The sequence below is a fragment of the Gopherus evgoodei genome, chromosome 11 (assembly GCF_007399415.2).
Source record: "Gopherus evgoodei ecotype Sinaloan lineage chromosome 11, rGopEvg1_v1.p, whole genome shotgun sequence".
NCBI classification, from domain to species: domain Eukaryota; kingdom Metazoa; phylum Chordata; order Testudines; family Testudinidae; genus Gopherus; species Gopherus evgoodei.
The window spans coordinates 9,973,881-9,990,774 of record NC_044332.1 but is presented as its reverse complement, the minus strand read 5'-3'; the positions used below and the strand labels follow the sequence as shown (position 1 = coordinate 9,990,774).

Here is a 16,894-nt window from a genome sequence, read left to right as displayed (position 1 = left end):
GGAGAGGCAGGTACAGAGCAGGTTTCATCAGAAGGGAAAGAAGAAATTAAGGGGGGGGCAGGGAAAAAAAGTAAAAAGAGTAAATCAAGCAACCTAGGGAAAGGTGAGGGGGGTAGCGAACTAATGTGAAAAAAGAGTGAAAGTAAAACAATCCTGAAAGTGGAGACACTCGGGGCAGAGGGAGAGGAAGGGGAGAGATCTGGGAACCTGAGCTGGAATGATCTGTGATAGGGAATAAAAAATTTGGGGCAGACAGAGAAATAAATGGATGGAAAACAAGCTCTAGCTAAAAAGATGTGCAGAACTGGATGAAATAAAAGAAAACATGAGAGGGAGAGCGATTAAATCTTTGATGTGTGACTAACTCAGTAACGGGTGAAAGCAAGCAGAGGGACTTACTGGTACCCCAGGTCCCTCCTGGGCAAGGTGCAGGGTGGCTCTGGCCATTGGAAGGGGCAGGGCCTTGGGTGAAAGGGGCAGGACTGGGGACCAGGAACCCTGGTGCTGCAGCAGCAGTAGCCAGGAGTCCCAGGACTGTGGCAGCAATTTGAAGGGTCCCCCCAGAGCTGCTGCCCCTTTTGCTACCCACATCAGGGGCCCTGCCAGGAGAAAAAAGGGGGCAGCGATGTTAAAGCAACTCAGCAGCACTTTAACATCGGCTATGTGCGGGCCAGTACCGGTGGCCAGTTTTCATCGGTACCCTGTACCAGCCTGCACAAGCCCATTTTCACCTCTACTCATTAATTCCACCCCAGAGTGCATTTGCAATATTTCCATTTAATGCCTTTCAGAACAGTACTTCAATTTTTTGGATGTTTTCACTACATGGTCTGGTTATGAAAGTTCCCTCCCAGTTCCCTTTAAGCCTGTCTTTTACTTTATGTAAATAAAGCATATAAAAGTGTTTCCTTGTTTATTTCCCTTTCACTTTCCAGCTGAGGTTTTTGAAGATATAGTCATGGAATTTTTTTTCTCCTGAACTGGTTGTGTCACCAAACGCTAATGAGGATATGCATGTATGTCACTCTGGGTTTGTCTGCACTGCAATGTAAGCCCAAGGTTTTTCAGTCTGGAGTCAGCTGGCCCATGTTGCAGAACCCTGGGCTTAGGCATCTACACTGTTTCTTAACCCTACATTAAGACATTTCTAACCTAGGCTCAAATCTGGGGTCCACACTGCAGCATGTAGACCTGAGTCCAACCAACCTTATCCCAGATTCCCCAACACCAACCTGAAATGTGGCCACTGTGGCCCTTTGACCATGTTACAGTGTAGCAAAACTTTTCTGTCCACTCTTCTTGTTACAGGAAGTTTGAACAGCCCGCCAACACAGACTGCTGAGGAGTGATTTTGGTCTGTGTGCACCAAGCTACCAGAGGCAGCAACATGGAGAAGGCACCTTTTGAAGAAATCCTCTTGCTTGCACTTTCACTCCTGCATCAGAAAAAGGACAGAGCTTCCTTGAAGTGCTGGTGGACATCTGAGAGGAATTTTCTGCCCCACCAAAGGTACCTGATGGACTGTATGATGGAGCAGGAGGAGGAGTACCCTGGCATGGCAGACTCGCACTGGCATATGCTGCTCAGTATAACTGGCATAGCTGCTGGTATTCCCTACGTAGACTGGCACAGGGTCACAAGCACAGACTGGTGAGATCACATCATCCTGCAGACCTGGGATGCCCAGCACACAGTCCAGAGCTTATGCAGCAAAAAAAGGTACTGCTCCTTTAAAAAAACAACAACACAGTTTGAAAGAAAAAAAGAGAAAAGAAAATACCAAGCCGAAACAACAGCATTTAAAATACATGCTATATTTACAGTCAGGAAATGTGAGAATTACAAACAATTCAATGATAGTGTAATAATCAGAACACAGAGAAGAGAGTGTCCAAAATCTGCAAGAATAATTTAAGGCCTCAAAATAGTTTTTTTCATGAACAAAGGGATTGATTTAAGAAAACACAGTCACTTTCCATAATACTGAACAGTTTTATTCCCTCTCTCTCGACTTTCCTTATCCCCTTTGCCTTTCTTTCACCCTTCATTTCCTTCCAGCATCTCCTACCCCAGAAAAGCCTGACGTTCCCTTTCCAGTCTTCAGCTTCTCCTCTCCCTACCATAGGCACCGCCTTCTACTGGTGCCAGTGGGTGCTCAACCCCCTCGGTCCCTGCCCCTAGTCCAACTCCTTCCCCAAATCTCCACCCCAGCCCCGCCCCTGCCTCTTCCCCCCTCCCTCCTGGAGCTTGCTACAGCTGTTTGGCAGCAGCAAGCACTGGTAGGTAGGCAGAGGAGTGAGAACACGGCGTGCTCAGGGCAGGAGGAGAAGGTGAGTTGAGTGGGGGGTGAAGGGAGCTTGGCTTCCAGTGGGTGCAGAGCACCCACTAATTTTTCCCTGTGGGTGCTCAAGCCCTGCGGCACCCACATAGTCAGTGCCTATGCTCCCTACAACCCCTCATCTTCTCTGTCTCCCCAGTCCCCCTCTCTAGAACCACAGCAGTGCGTTTTAAACCATCTGAGCTGTCCCCAGGACAACTAGTTCAGTCTATTTCTGGTCCACAACCAGAGTGAACCCCAGTGGGATATTGCTACCTCCCCATCTCCAGGCCTCAGGGGCAGACTCTGAGCAGGACTCCAATCCCCACCCAGAAGAAGGGAAGGATTGTCTCCCCAGTGAAAGACGCTGACATGAAAGTAAAGATCAGGGTCTCATTACCAGTATCATAAAATGCCACCCACTCCGCTTCATAGTCCAGATAAACCCCAATCTTCTTAGGTCTCTCACTCAGGGGCATGGGAGTTTCCGGAGAGGTGAGAGCCCGGTACTGATCCCCACACCGCTCTACAGCCCAGATCCCCTGCTCAGGGTTAAATCTGATCCCTCCCTTCCTCCTCATAGACTCTCTGGCAACACCCACAGCCCAAAATCCTCCATCTCCCACCTCCACCTCCCAGTAATGTCTCCCTGAGGTGAACTTTTCACAGCCCAGCAAACAGAAAGAATGGAATCGCTCTGGATTGTCTGGCACCTCCTGCCGTGCAATTCCACGCCTCACGCTTTTCCGATCCTCAGACACAATGAGCTGGGCATTTGCTGTGTTTGGATCCAAGGTCACATTCGCTGCAGTGGAAAGAGAGAATCATGATGCTAAAGGCAGAGCCAGAGGTGCAGGAATGAGGAAATGGCACTCCCACTCCCCATGGGCCTTGCCCCCTGCCCCTTCTCCTCCCCCAAAGGCCTTCCTCCTGGCCAGGCCAGAAGCTGGAGCCTGACCGGGGAACCTGTGCAGCTGTAGGGAGCTGTGGACCCTCCACCTCCTGGGGTGGGGTGGGGGGCGAGAGCAGCCTCGGCCCATGTCCCTGCCCCCCAGATGACCCCCCATCCAGGGCTGATGGAAGGTCTGTGGCTCTCCACAGCAGCTGCCCGGCTGTCTCTTACCATGGCCTGGTTGCAGCTCTTTGGCCCCCGAGGCCCTGTCCCCAGGCCAGGCTGGAAGTTGGATCTGGGTCAGGGTAAGAGCCATGAGGGCAGCTGTGAGGAGCTGCAGACCCTCCCCCTGCCTTGGTGGGGACCCAGGGGATGATGACATGGGCCAGGGGTAGGGTGACCAGATGTCCTGATTTTATAGGAACAGTCAGGATTTTTGGGTCTTTCTTATACAGGATCCTATTACCCCCACCCCCACCCCCATCCCGATTTTTCACATTTGCTGTCTGGTCACCCTAGCCAGGGCTGCGCTCAACCCTCCCCCATCCCAGGCAGAATGGGCTCCAGCTTCTGGCTTGGCCAAGGGAGTGGGACTTCTGAAGGAAGAGAAGAGGCAGGGGCAGGGCCATGGAGCGGGGTGGGGCCTCGTGCCCCCTTTCCCCCAGTTTTAAGAGGAGGAATCCATCACCCCGGGCAGAGCTCATCTCTGGGGGAAGGTTCGATCTGCTCCGATTTACCCAGCTCTGAATGGGGAGGAGCTCCAAGATTCATAGACTTAAGGTCAGAAGGAACCATTAGGGTCATCTAGTCTGACCTCCTGCACAATGCAGGCCACAGAATCTCACCCACTCACTCCTGTAATAAACCCCTAACCTATGTCTGAGTTACTGAATTCCTCAAATTGTGGCTTGAAGACCTCAAGCTGCAGAGAATCCTCCAGCAAGTGACCCCTGCCCCACGCTGCAGAGGAAGGCGAAAAACCTCTAGGGCTTCTGTTAACCTTCCCTGGAGGAAAATTCCTTCCTGACCCCAAATATGGCAATCTGTTAAACCGTGAGCATGTGGGCAAGACTCACCAGCCAGCACCCAAGTAAGAATTCTCTGTAGTAACTCAGATCTCATCCATCTAACATCCCATCACAGACCATTGGGCATATTTACCTGCTAATAATCCCAAAGATCAATTAATTGCCAAAATTAGGCTATCCCATCATACCATCCCCTCCATAAACTTATCAAGCTTAGTCTTAAAGCCAGATATGTCTTTTGCCCCCACTACTCCCCTTGGAAAGCTGTTCCAGAACTTCACTCCTCTAATGGTTAGAGACCTTCATCTAATTTCAAGTCTAAACTTCCTAGTGTCTAGTTTATATCCATTTGTTCTTGTGTCCACATTGGTACTAAGCTTAAATAATTCCATCTCCCTCCTTGATATTTATCCCTCTGATATATTTATAAAGAGCAATCATATCTCCCCTCAGCAGAGTGCAGGACAGAGTCACAAACCCAAGCAGGAACAGGTCAGTAACATGAGCGAAAGGTCATCTGAGCCAGGTCTGAGATGCAGAATCTTTCTTCTCCTGCAGATGCCTCTCCCCAGAGAGGGGATCAGAGACCCAGGAATGCTGGGGAGCCCCAGCAGATTTTATTCCCATTTCTTTTTCATGAACAGAACCCCTGCTGTGCTCCTCCTTCCTAATATTTAAAGTCAGATCACACCATAGCATGATTTAAGTTCCATGGGGAATAATGAAGGCCAGGTAGAAAGGGCTTTCAGCTAAGAGGCCATCTCTCTAGAGTGAGGCGAGCCACCAGGAAAGGGCATTAGGACAGTCTGAAGAAGCAGAGAGACATTTTAGCACAAACAGTGGCTAAAGTGGAACACCACACAAGGGGTTGCTCCCACAACTAGAGTTGGTGACATTGTTAGGCCAAAACTTTTGTTGGTGAAAAATACAGATTCAACACCACAAACATTTTCCAAATCCATGTCAATTTTGCCAAATTATTTGTTTAAGACAAATAAAAATATTCAAAAAATCAGAATATTTGTTCTGACATTTTAAAAATGAAATATTTTGATTTTTTTGGTTGGGAACAATTTTTCATTTCAAAATTTCCCTTAATTTTAATTTTTAAAAAAGCAAAAAAAAGTTTAATGCTCAAAATAAAACATTTTGTTTAAATCATTTTTTTAACTTTCTAAAAATTTTCATTTCTAGTCTGACCCAAAACAAATTTGTCTTCATTTTTTTGAAATTGCCAATGAACTGAAATATCCATTTTTCACCCAGGTCTCCTCACGACATTGTCTAAGGAGGAAGGAGAAGATCATCTTCTGTTTTCAGCAGAGGAGAGGAAACTGCTATAGAATCAAACTTTAACAAAAACTGACAAAGTAGTCTTTTCCCCTGAAGACAAAGCTCCCAGTATAGCCTGATCACTAGGATAGCAGACAATAAAAATTCCTATCAAATCATACATCAGGAATAAGGAGGTCTGTGTGGGGAAGAGGATGTGTTCAGTGCTTAAATTTGTGCCAGGGCATGCCAGCATTGAGCCTCGGCATCTCTAGGCTTGGCAGTTTGTAGCCCTGGTACCTCTGGGCTTGCTTCATCAATTATGAATGTAGAAAGAACTGCTGGAGCCCCGGAACCTCTTTCATTACACATTAAACACTGGACGTATATACGAGCAGACCCACTGAGCATCAGGTGAAACCAGTGTGGGAAGTTTTGTGCATCTTTGTCTTCTTCTCCCAGAACTGTGCAAATAACCGATTTTTAGGTTTACACCAAAAATAAATAAAAAAATAATAGTTTTGGGTCAACCAAAAATCTTAAACTGTGTTTGTTATGGGTTGAATGGCATATATTGTTTGACCCAGTATCCTGTTTTCTGACAATGCCAGGTGCCCCAGAGGGAATGAACAGAACGGGCAATCATCAAGTGACCCATCTTCTGTCACCCATTCCCAGCTTCTGGCAAAAAAGAAACTAAGTGAGTTGCCCAATGTCACACAGGAGAAGGGATCTGAACTGAGGCCTTCAGAATTCTAGGCTAACACACTAGCCACTGGGCTGTCCTTCCCCTGTGAATGTGCACAGAACAACATCAGGACAGCATCCCATTCAAGTACTACCTAAGCATGTATTATCCAGAAAATTATTAATTCACTCCTCTCTGTGTTCCCAAAGGAAGATTCCCCAGCAAAACAGCTCACTTGGGGAACCACCTTCACCATTCAAATTTCAACCAGAGAAACTATTGCATTATTTCCTGTTTTTGTTTTGTGTTGTTTTAAACTATTTCTACAAAGAAAGGGAGCAAGGATCTCTCCAGAAAGCAAAATTTGGACATTAACTAAATACAAATTTTACTTACTTGGACAAACTAGGGCTTTTCTCCATTCTGAAACCAAGCAAATCAAACAAAGGTGAGCACTCGTGAATAAGTTCATTGTTAAGCTGAATCGGATTAATAAAAAAGGACGCATTACAGAAAAAGGGAGGGGGAGGGAAACGCTTACCAAGTTCTCTTTGAAGTCGACCTAAATAAAAATAGCAATAATAATCAAAAAATCAGAAATAAAGATGTTACAGAAGAGCTTTTCTCCCAAGATTAAATTAAGCCCAACCCCTTCATCAAAACCATCTCATGCCAAGAGACTTTTTAATCAGTCTTTGGGGGAACAATTCACTTCCAAACCATGGATAAGGCACCTCTGAAATCTTCCAGTATCAATTATTCTAACCCTACGTGGCGTTAAAGGCCACATCTTATACACAACCACTACACAGGGTGGGACGGGGTTATAGGGAGTGAATTTACATAATGTGATGATCACTGTAGACTAACTCCTTACCAACAGATAGTGTTGTATCTTTATCTTACTGTTAAATTGTTGTCCTGTATGTTACTATATTGTTGTATCTGATCTGGGACCCTAGTACAAAGTCAAGGCCTGCGTGTGTGTGTTGGAGTTGTTACTCGCAGTGTTCCAATACATTTCTATGATTCTATAGGAAGTACTACAATACTCCAGACTAGAGCTTGTCAAAACTCAGAACACCTGTCACACTGTTTCATTAGGTGGCTGAGAATGTGAACCAGCCTATCTCACAATTTTTCTTGGTGACAAATCATTTGTTGTGTGTTTGAATTCAGCCTGCAGTTCCTGTCTGGGGAGAAAAGTAGATGGACAATGTCATGAGAAGATGCAATCCACACAGAAATGAGAAAATATAACTTACTAATTTTTTCATTCAGTTCACCTTAAATAAAAAGAAAAGGAAAAGGCAATTAATAATTCTCTTAGCATATATGGAAATGTATAGATCACTTTTCATTATAGTCATTCAGCTCATGTACATAGGCCTTGATTTATTTCAGTGGAAGTAATCACATACTTAAAGTTAACCATATGCAAGTGTGATGGCCACCATCTTGGCTGATGCACCTGGGATTTAAGTGGGACTTCCAGAGCTAAAAAAAAAAAAGAGACCATATTGCTGTAGATTTAGCAAGAGTCTGTAGCAGACTCATACTGTATGTAGAGCAGTATGCAGGCAGGCCAGTAACACATTCACCAGTGGGTTGTATAATGCACAAGGATCATGGCTATTCATTACTATTAACGTGTACCTTCCTGGTGGTATTCTAAAGGTCTGAAATCTACACTGAAATCAATGGGGCTGAATTCAACAGTTCATTCGCATGGCTCCAAACGCAGGATCAGGAGCTAAGATTACAGGTCAAAAATGCATTATAAACACCCAATCTGATCAACACTCAGGCACGTGAATAAAGTTACTCATGCATGTAAACACTTGCAGGCTTGGACTCAAAGCCACTGGTGATACAAAGAGTGATGCTTGTACGCAATGTTAAGCATGTGAGTACTCCCATTGACTTCAACAAGACCATCTGTGTGCTGAAATGAAGCATAAGTTTAAGAATGGGTCGGCTCAGGGCTCCGATATAATTTTTTTAAGATTTACAGTTTTGCAGAGCAAGGTGCCTTTAGGTCTGATTATTAATTGTTAGAGCTAGAGAGAAAATAGTTTGTGTTTGGTAGGGGAGGGCATGCGACAATTTGGTTGACATTTTCCCTGCCCCTTTTTGGTCATTGGAAATAAAAATGATGATGATGAAAAATCAAAATTCAGAATACTTTGATTACTATTCCTCCCGGCCCATCACCCTTTGATTGCACTGGGAGTGGCATGTGTGCAAGAAATGAAAGGACAGACCATAACATTATCAAAGTCTGTTTTTATTCTGACATACCATTTTATAGACAATGATTTATTACAAAGACCCCAATCGTGCAAATGACTGAGCTGCTGTGGCTTCTGAATAGTGGCCAAAGTTTGTGCATTTGATTTTCAAATTGACATTATTCCTTTAATTAAAAAACACAACTATTTAACTGTGTACAACTTCAACTGAGAGGTTAGATGGGGAAAAAAATTGAACTTACTAATATTTTCAAGATGTGCCCCTAAAATAAAGCAAACAGAAATAAATACAAACTATTTAAGAGTTTTTTCAATGAACAAAGATTTATATTCTCCATTTTATATTGTCTAGATAATCGTTAATTACATTTCTGTCCATATTGTGGATTTTCTGGTTACAAATGAAAATACAAATTCAAAGGTTTACAGGTTTGAACTGTTTCTAGAGTGGGGCCCCGCTCTGCTTCTGGGAGTCTGAGGTGTGCAGAGATGGCAAGAGTAGGCCCTAGAATGGTAACCACTAACACCACTTGAACAGTTAATATTCATTCGGTTCTATAGCTCAGTCTTTAGTCTTTCTGCTTTCCTTATCCTTAATATGGATTGGTTTAACTTTCTTCTAAACTGGGACATCTCTCCATTTTACCCTTTCCCCTCCTTCTGTCTCTAGCGTTGCCTCTCTCTCTTCCAAGTTGTAGCGACTTCTGCTATCACTGAGAACAGCCGAACTCCATCCTCTTTGGAACCCCCTTTCAGGTAGTTGAAAGCTGCTATCAACCCCCCCCTCACTTTTCTCTTCTGCAGACTAAATAAGCCCAGTTCCCTCAGTCTCTCCTCATAAGTCATGCGTCTCCAGCCACCTGATCATTTTCGTTGCCCTCCGCTGGACTCTTTCTAATTTGTCCACATCCTTTCTATAGTGGGTCAGGGCAAAACTGGACACAGTACTCCAAATAACAATATCATAGCATCTGGAGGCTAATGCTGATATGGTTGAGGTAGGGGAGACATTTGTCATGCAGTCTAGAGCCTTCATGTCATGTGAGTTGTTCAAAAGAGCCGGGAAGCAGCTGATGTCTTCCCCAGCACAGGCAAGTCCCTAGCAGGATTTGAACTAGCATGGCCAGCTTCTGCACAACCACTCTGCAGCCCACCGCAATGGGACCATGCAACAAATAAGGAGTGGGTGTGGCTAGAAAGCACTGCCTGCTGGTAACCTCTGGCTGGTGAACAAGATTTATAGTAGCTGCAGCCAGGTGGTATGGATTAGAATAGCCCATAGGCTGCTGTAATCTGAAGCTGGGTGAATAATAATTGAAAAACCTATCAGCAATTCCAAATAATTGGCGGGGAGTGGTGCATTTCAGGTTGAACCACAAAGATTTTTTATTTCGTTACTCTCAGTGAATAAAAAGGTCAGTAAAAAAATTAGTTCCAGGTTGATCAAAATATTTTGTTTGACCTGAAATGAAATGTTTTGTTCTGATTTCAAGCATCTTCTTAAAAAAATAAGGAATTTTCAAAACAAAGAGTCACTTTGAATCAAAAACTCAATGTTCCATTTTGAAAATGTGAAAACAAAACGTTTCAATTTCTTCAGATTTTACACACCCAAACAATTTGGCAAATTCAACATGAATTCTCAAAACATTTTACTGTCACTGATTTTCCTTTTTTCTCCCCTAAAAATAAAATTGGTTGGAAAATTCCACCCCTCTACTCTACTCTACTGAGAAACTGGGGTCTGTAGAACTGGCCAGGGAGCCATTACTGATTCCTCTCCAACTTCTCTGCCCAGGCGCTGCTGCAACTCTCAGTCAGCATTCTGAGTCAGTCCCCCTGACTTCCAGTCACTGAAACATTCTCACATTGCCTCTTTACATCAAATCATTCACTGTATGTCTAATCTAAAGCTGCAGGAGTTTGAGGGTAGAAAAATAAAATTATGTTATAATGGAAAGTAACACCCTCCAAAACAAGTTTCGACTGGGGGAAATATAACTTACTAATTTCTTCATGGAGTTCACCTAAAAAGAGAGAGAAAGAAATCCACATAAATAATTAGACGCTTGTAATATTTTATCCGAGTGCATCCAGATTTAGGCCTGATCCTGCAAACACTTATTCATGTGCAGTAGTCCCACTGAATTGCGTAAAGTTACATATTGGCTTAAGTCTTTGCATTATCTGGGTTCAATTGTTATTACATGGGATTTCTCTTTACTGCCTAAAACTTCACGTAAGATGTTTCATTAGAAGAAAAATAGAACTTACTGATATTGTCAAGGTGTTTCCCTAAAATAAAACAAAAACATACAAATCATATAATTAATTTATATTTTCATTTAAATTATTTAAGAACTTTAAGTGAATAAAAATGGAAAAAAAAATCCTTGAAATTTTTAAATTAATTCCCAGTATCAAGATCATCAGTACTAACATTTTCTTTCATGTTGCATTACCCTTAAGGATTCACTACCCATACAGATCAATCCTTTCAAAGGTTTACAGCTCTGAATTATTTGTAGGATTCAGGCCAATCCTGCTTCACAGACCTTAATCTCCTGTTGGCTTCACTGGTAATCGAGAGTGCAAAGACTGCAGGATCAAATCCTAAAATGCGAATAGTTTGTTGACAAGACTTGAGCCTTCAATATTTATTTGCTTCTCTAGCCAGGGAGGTTGTGAAATCTCCCTCACTGGAGGTTTTTAAGAACAGGTCAGACAAACGCTGTCCGGGACGGTCTAGGAATGCTTCACCCACATGTACCAAGGCAGGATGGGGGGGAAGTGGCAGGACTAGAAGACCTCGAGGTCCCTTCCAGTTCTGCATTTCTACAGTTCTCTGGGTCTTTATTAGTGCTGTTGCTTTTACTATAAAGATTACTAGCAGTATTTTCCTAGCTCTGTTCCCACTGAAGTTAGTGGGAGTTTCACCACTGACTTCAGTAAGCAAATTTAGGCCAGTCCCGGGTGCTTTTGATAATGCCACTCTAATAGGTTTAAACTGTCCCTTGTATGCCACAACTCGATTACGTTATGGCCCCAATTCAGGCAAGCACTTACATAAGAACGGCCGTACTGGGTCAGACCAAAGGTCCATCTAGCTCAGTATCTGTCTACTGACAGTGACTAATGCCAGGTGCCCCAGAGGGAGTGAACCTAACAGGTAATGATCAAGTGATCTCTCTCCTGCCATCCATCTCCACCCTCTGACAAACAGAGGCTAGGGACACCATTCCTTACCCATCCTGGCTAATAGCCATTAATGGACTTAACCTCCATGAATTTATCCAGTTCTCTTTTAAACGCTGTTATAGTCCCAGCCTTTACAACCTCCTCAGGTAAGGAGTCCCATAGGTTGACTGTGCACTGCGTGAAGAACTTCCTTTTATTTGTTTTAAACCTGCTGCCTATTAATGTCATTTGGTGACCCCCTAGTTCTTATATTATAGGAATAAGTAAATAACTTATCCTTATCCACTTTCTCCACATCACTCATGATTTTATATACCTCTATCATATCCCCCCTTAGTCTCCTCTTTTCCAAGATGAAGAGGCCTAGCCTCTTCAATCTTTCCTCATATGGGACCCTCTCCAAACCCCTAATCATTTTAGTTGCCCTTTTCTGAACCTTTTCTAATGCCAGTATATCCTTTTTGAGATGAGGCGACCACATCTGTACACAGTATTCGAGATGTGGGCATACCATGGATTTATATGAGGGCAATAATATATTCTCAGTCTTATTCTCTGTCCCCTTTTTAATGATTCCTAACATCCTGTTTGCTTTTTTGATTGCCTCTGCACACTGCGTGGACATCTTCAGAGAACTATCCACGATGACTCCAAGATCTTTTTCCTGACTCGTTGTAGCTAAATTAGCCCCCATCATATTGTATGTATAGTTGGGGTTATTTTCTCCAATGTGCATTACTTTACATTTATGCACATTAAATTTCATTTGCCATTTTGTTGCCCAATCATTTAATTTTGTGAGATCTTTTTGAAGTTCTTCACAATCTGCTTTGGTCTTAACTATCTTGAGCAGTTTAGTAGGCTTAAACACACTTAAGCAAGTGTGTAACTCTAGTCTTGAAACACATGCTTAGGTGCTATGCTGAATTGGGGCCTCGGCCTATAATCACTTGGATGCTACAGCAAACAAAACAGCATCAGAGTTTCTATTGGACGCTTTATTTCTGTTCCCTTTCATGTTTCTTCCATTGCCTTTTGGTGACCTTAGTGCATACTGAACCTTGGGGAGGGAGGGGGACTGTGCTGGAGAACAGTGTTAAAATTCTTAATATGAGATGACTATTTACAAAAGGGAAAATGAGGAAAAAGCTAACTTACCAATTTCTGCCTGCAATCTCCCTAAGGAAAGAAGTAAAAGCAAAACAGATACAAATAAATATAATGTCCTGCTCCTTTCCAGGTGCCTACAGATATAGTTTTCATTGTAAGCACAAAATTATTCACTCGTATTATTGTATATGTTTCCCAGTATTGTATATGTTTCCCCTAAGGTTACATGTCAGAAATGTGTTAGATATGCCCAATTTTGTAAATCTTTATGCACAGGATTACACATATGAATAATGCTCTTCCTGTGTAGGGTTCGGCTCTTAAAATTATTTTAAAAGCATGACTATTTTGATGGGTGGAATATGTTTGTCTACTCACTCTTTACTGAATTTTTTTCCATTTTTTTGTGCATTCCAAATTCCTATTAAGTAATCTGGGAGTTATACAAGTGGAAGGAACGAAAAACTAGACCTTAAAATCACTAATACTTTACTAACAATTTGAGGATATGGCTTGTTTTTCTATTTTTCCTTGTTAACAGAATAAGAGCTGGTTGCAGCTGTGTAACTCAGTGAACTGTTGATTTTTCTGTTCAGTGGCCAAACTGACCATTGCCCCCTCCCGCACTCAACGTTTGTTGTTTCAGTTTTTTCTCTTCACAAAATGAGGAATGAAAAAAACAAAACAGTTTGGTTGAACAAAATGGTTTGAATATCAATTTGAATTGCTATTTTGAAACAAAATATCAATTCAGATTGACACTTTTGAAATGAAACATTGATTTGAATTCACAAATCACACCGGACCTGGTGTACTCAACTTCTCAACATTGTGCTAGGTGCTCTGATCTGAGCTTGGATTTTCCAGGTTTTAAGGGACCCAAGTTTCATTGGCATTCAGGGGCAAGTGAGTGCCTAACTGCCTTAGGTGCTTTTGAAAATCCCAGACTTTAAATTTATTCACAAATCCTGGGGTGTCCTGTTATATCCCCACAGGTGAATTAAGCCTACAGTACTCACTAGGGCTTTGTCTACACTACGCAGCTTTTAGCAACATGATTGTCAGCAAAGCCCTGTCGCTAAAAGTTGGGCAGTGTAGCCGCTGTTTGGTAGCTCTTTGGCTGACAAAATATTTCCACTCCCAATGAGCAGCGTTCGCTCTCTCCTGCCAACAACGTGCTGTTTGCAGTGGCACTTGTTGTGGCAAAACTTGTGTCTTTTGGAGGGAAAGAGGGTTAACACCTCTGAATGACAAGAGTTTTGTTGTTCAATCACCAGAGTAGACACAGCCTAGCATGCAACTCCACACAAACCATTGCATTAGAGGAGGTCATAACTTACTAATTTCTTCTTGGAGTTCACCTTGAAAACAAAGGGAAAGAACTAGATAAGTAAATGAAAGCCTATCAAGAGCTTTGCTTCATTGCATATGGCTCTCAAGGTCAGTGTTCATTATAAGCCTTCTAATTAATTACTTTGACCCCAATCCCTAATGGGCAGTTTACTGTAACCCTGCTGAGCGCCACTGACTTCAACGGGACAACACCTTGAGAAGGAAGCTCCGTATGTGCCTAAGTCTCTGTAGCCTAGGCACCGGAATTACTGTTGATTTCCAAGGGACAACGCACAGCAGTGCAGATAGGTGTCTGCAGGGTCAGGGCCTCTGGTCATATTTTCTTTGTAGAACAGTAAGAGCAGATCTACGCCACAGATGCCTGTTGGCATAGCTATGTCAGCCAGGAGTGTGGGGAGACAGAGGCGCCGACTTCCCAAATTCCCTGGGTTGCTCGACCCCTGCTCTGTCCCAGGCTCCCCCTCTGCCCCAAATCCCCACTCCTGCTCTGCCTTGTCCCACCCCCACTCCACCCCACCCCATTCCGCCCCCTTCCCCTGCCTCTTCCTGTCCCTGCTCCACCCCCCTGCCCCAGCACCTCCTGCATGCCCCTGAACAGCTGATTGCAGCAAGTGGGAGGCACTGGCGGGAAGGGGAGGAGGTGATTGGCAGAGCTGCCAGTGGGTGCTGAGCACCCACTGTTTTTTTCCACAGGTGCTCCAGTGCCGGAGCACCCACGGAGTTGGCACCTATGTGAGGAGGTGGGGGCGGTAAGTGACTCCCACATTTGGGAAGGCTAAGCCTGAGCACTGGAAACTCCCTACAAGTGGGAGGTGCCACCGGTGCCTGGACTGTGGCCACGATCCCTGCCCCACCTGAGGCCAGCCCTGCTCAGCCTCCTCCCCCTGAGGCCCTGCCTATACTCCACCCCCACTCCACCCCAGGCCCTGCTCCTGCTCGGCCCCCTCCCCCAAGGGGTCCCACCATCCACACCTCTCCACCTGAGGGGCTCTGCTGCCCGTGCCGCTCTGTCCCCTCACCCAAGGGCCCCCATCCTGTCACCAGTGCCTCTCTGTGGGGGGGGGGAGGAGTCAGGGGAAAGGGGAGGAGAAGTGTGTGACTGCGGGGGAAGGGGCAGAGACATGTGAGAGACAGGTGTGGGGGGTGCAAGGGAAAGGGGTGCAGAAGTGTGAGGGTGCTGGGGAAGGGACAGAAGCATGAGAGGCAGGTGGGGGATGTGGGGGAAGTGGTGAAGAGTCACAAAAGGCAGGTCAGGGGGCCACAGGAGAAAGGGGCGGAGAAGCGTGAGAGGCAGCTGGAGGGTGCAGGCGTAGGGGTGGAGAAGTATGAGTGGTGGGTGGAGTGGTGGGCCATGGGGTAAGAGGCAGGGCAGGAAGAGGAGCAGCATGGGTTGTGGGGTCATGGGGGAATGCAGGAGTGGGGGTCTCAGGATGAAGTGTGGGCAGGGCCATGAGCCGAGCGCCCTTTCAGGGGCAATGCTCCAAAGGCAGCAAGCCAGCCAGACAGCTCCAAAAAGGGGTGCCCTGCATCCTGTTTGGGAAGGCTTAGTCTCCCTGGCCCATTATACCCACTGCCCGTGTGGGGAGGTGTGAGCCCTGACTGACACGACTGTGCTGTGGAGATCCACTTATAATGGCAAAACAATGCTATTACCAGGGCCACTTCTTTCGCTTGGGGTGAGGGGGGCAGCTTTGCTATATCAGTACAAACCGCAGCTTTGTTCACACAAGCTCCCTCTGCACTAGGAATGCTTTCCACTACAATATACTGGTAATCCTATACCAGTAAAGTGCTCCTGGTGTAGACACAACTTCAGGATGCAGATGAAAAGTGCATTATGGTTTCCCTAGCCTGAAAACGCTTAGGCATGTAAGAAAAATGTCTCATGAACACAAGTGTCAAAGGATTGGAGCATTACTTCCAAAGGGTTACAGTTTGGAATGGTCTGGTCACTAATTATTACTAGAGAAGCAGTGTGGCCTAGCAGACACAGCACTGGAATTCAGGTGACATGAGTTCTAATCATGGTTCTGCCACTGGCCTGCTGGGAGACCTAGGCATGTTAGTTGTCCCTTCTGTGCCTCAGTTTCATGATCATGAACTAAAGTGCTTTGACATCTACTGATGAAATCTCTTTACATAAGAGTTAGGTACAATTATTGCTTACTAGTCTTTTGTAAACCTTCACTCTTTGGGAACCTCCTGCTCCCTTCAGTTTCATTGGGAGTATGAGCTATACAGGAGTAAGTGAAAGGTCAGTCCTTAAAAGTATTTTAAAATCCTGGTTGCACTATGACTTCCCATAGCATAGCATGCAGATTATTGTTAATAAGTTATTGACGTTACCTGTGGTTTTCCAGTTGACGTTGTCCCTTAAATAAAAAAACTTAACAGCACACAACTTCACATAAGAGGTGATATTGGGGGAGAGGTATGAAACTTACTGATATTTTCAAGAAGTTTTCCTAAAATAAAACAAATGGATAAAGACATTACTTAAGATTTTTTCACTGAATAGAAATATTAAAGAGTTTTCTATTTTATTTTGATTTACAGTTTCAAGAAAACCAGTAACCAAATTAGAACTTCCGCCACCGCAACAAACTACCAAGGGAAGTGATGGATTCTCCACCTCTTGATGTCTTCAGACCAAGACTGCATGTCTTTCTGAAAGATCTGCCGAACAGAGCATTGGACTCAATACCGGGGTAATGGGTGAAATACTCCGGCTTGTGTTATGCAGGAGGTCAGACTAAATGATCTGATGGTCCCTTCCAGCCTTAA

General features: G+C 44.4%; 1 protein-coding gene across 2 annotated transcripts in view; it reads right to left on the bottom strand.

Annotated features, from left to right (window-relative positions):
* Positions 1–2,283: 2,283 nt before the first annotated feature.
* LOC115659454 (butyrophilin subfamily 1 member A1-like) overlaps positions 2,284–16,894 on the bottom strand; it is a 151,661-nt gene continuing 137,050 nt past the window's right edge. For both annotated transcript variants that reach the window (XM_030579618.1, XM_030579619.1), the window contains 10 exons: positions 16,555–16,575; positions 14,098–14,118; positions 12,806–12,826; positions 10,724–10,744; positions 10,456–10,476; positions 8,692–8,712; positions 7,463–7,483; positions 6,739–6,759; positions 6,594–6,620; positions 2,284–3,122 (listed from right to left, as the gene is read on the bottom strand). In XM_030579618.1, coding sequence (XP_030435478.1) covers positions 2,611–3,122; positions 6,594–6,620; positions 6,739–6,759; positions 7,463–7,483; positions 8,692–8,712; positions 10,456–10,476; positions 10,724–10,744; positions 12,806–12,826; positions 14,098–14,118; positions 16,555–16,575 — 707 coding nt within the window. In that variant the 3' untranslated portion in view covers positions 2,284–2,610. The remainder of the gene's footprint in view (positions 3,123–6,593; positions 6,621–6,738; positions 6,760–7,462; positions 7,484–8,691; positions 8,713–10,455; positions 10,477–10,723; positions 10,745–12,805; positions 12,827–14,097; positions 14,119–16,554; positions 16,576–16,894) is intronic.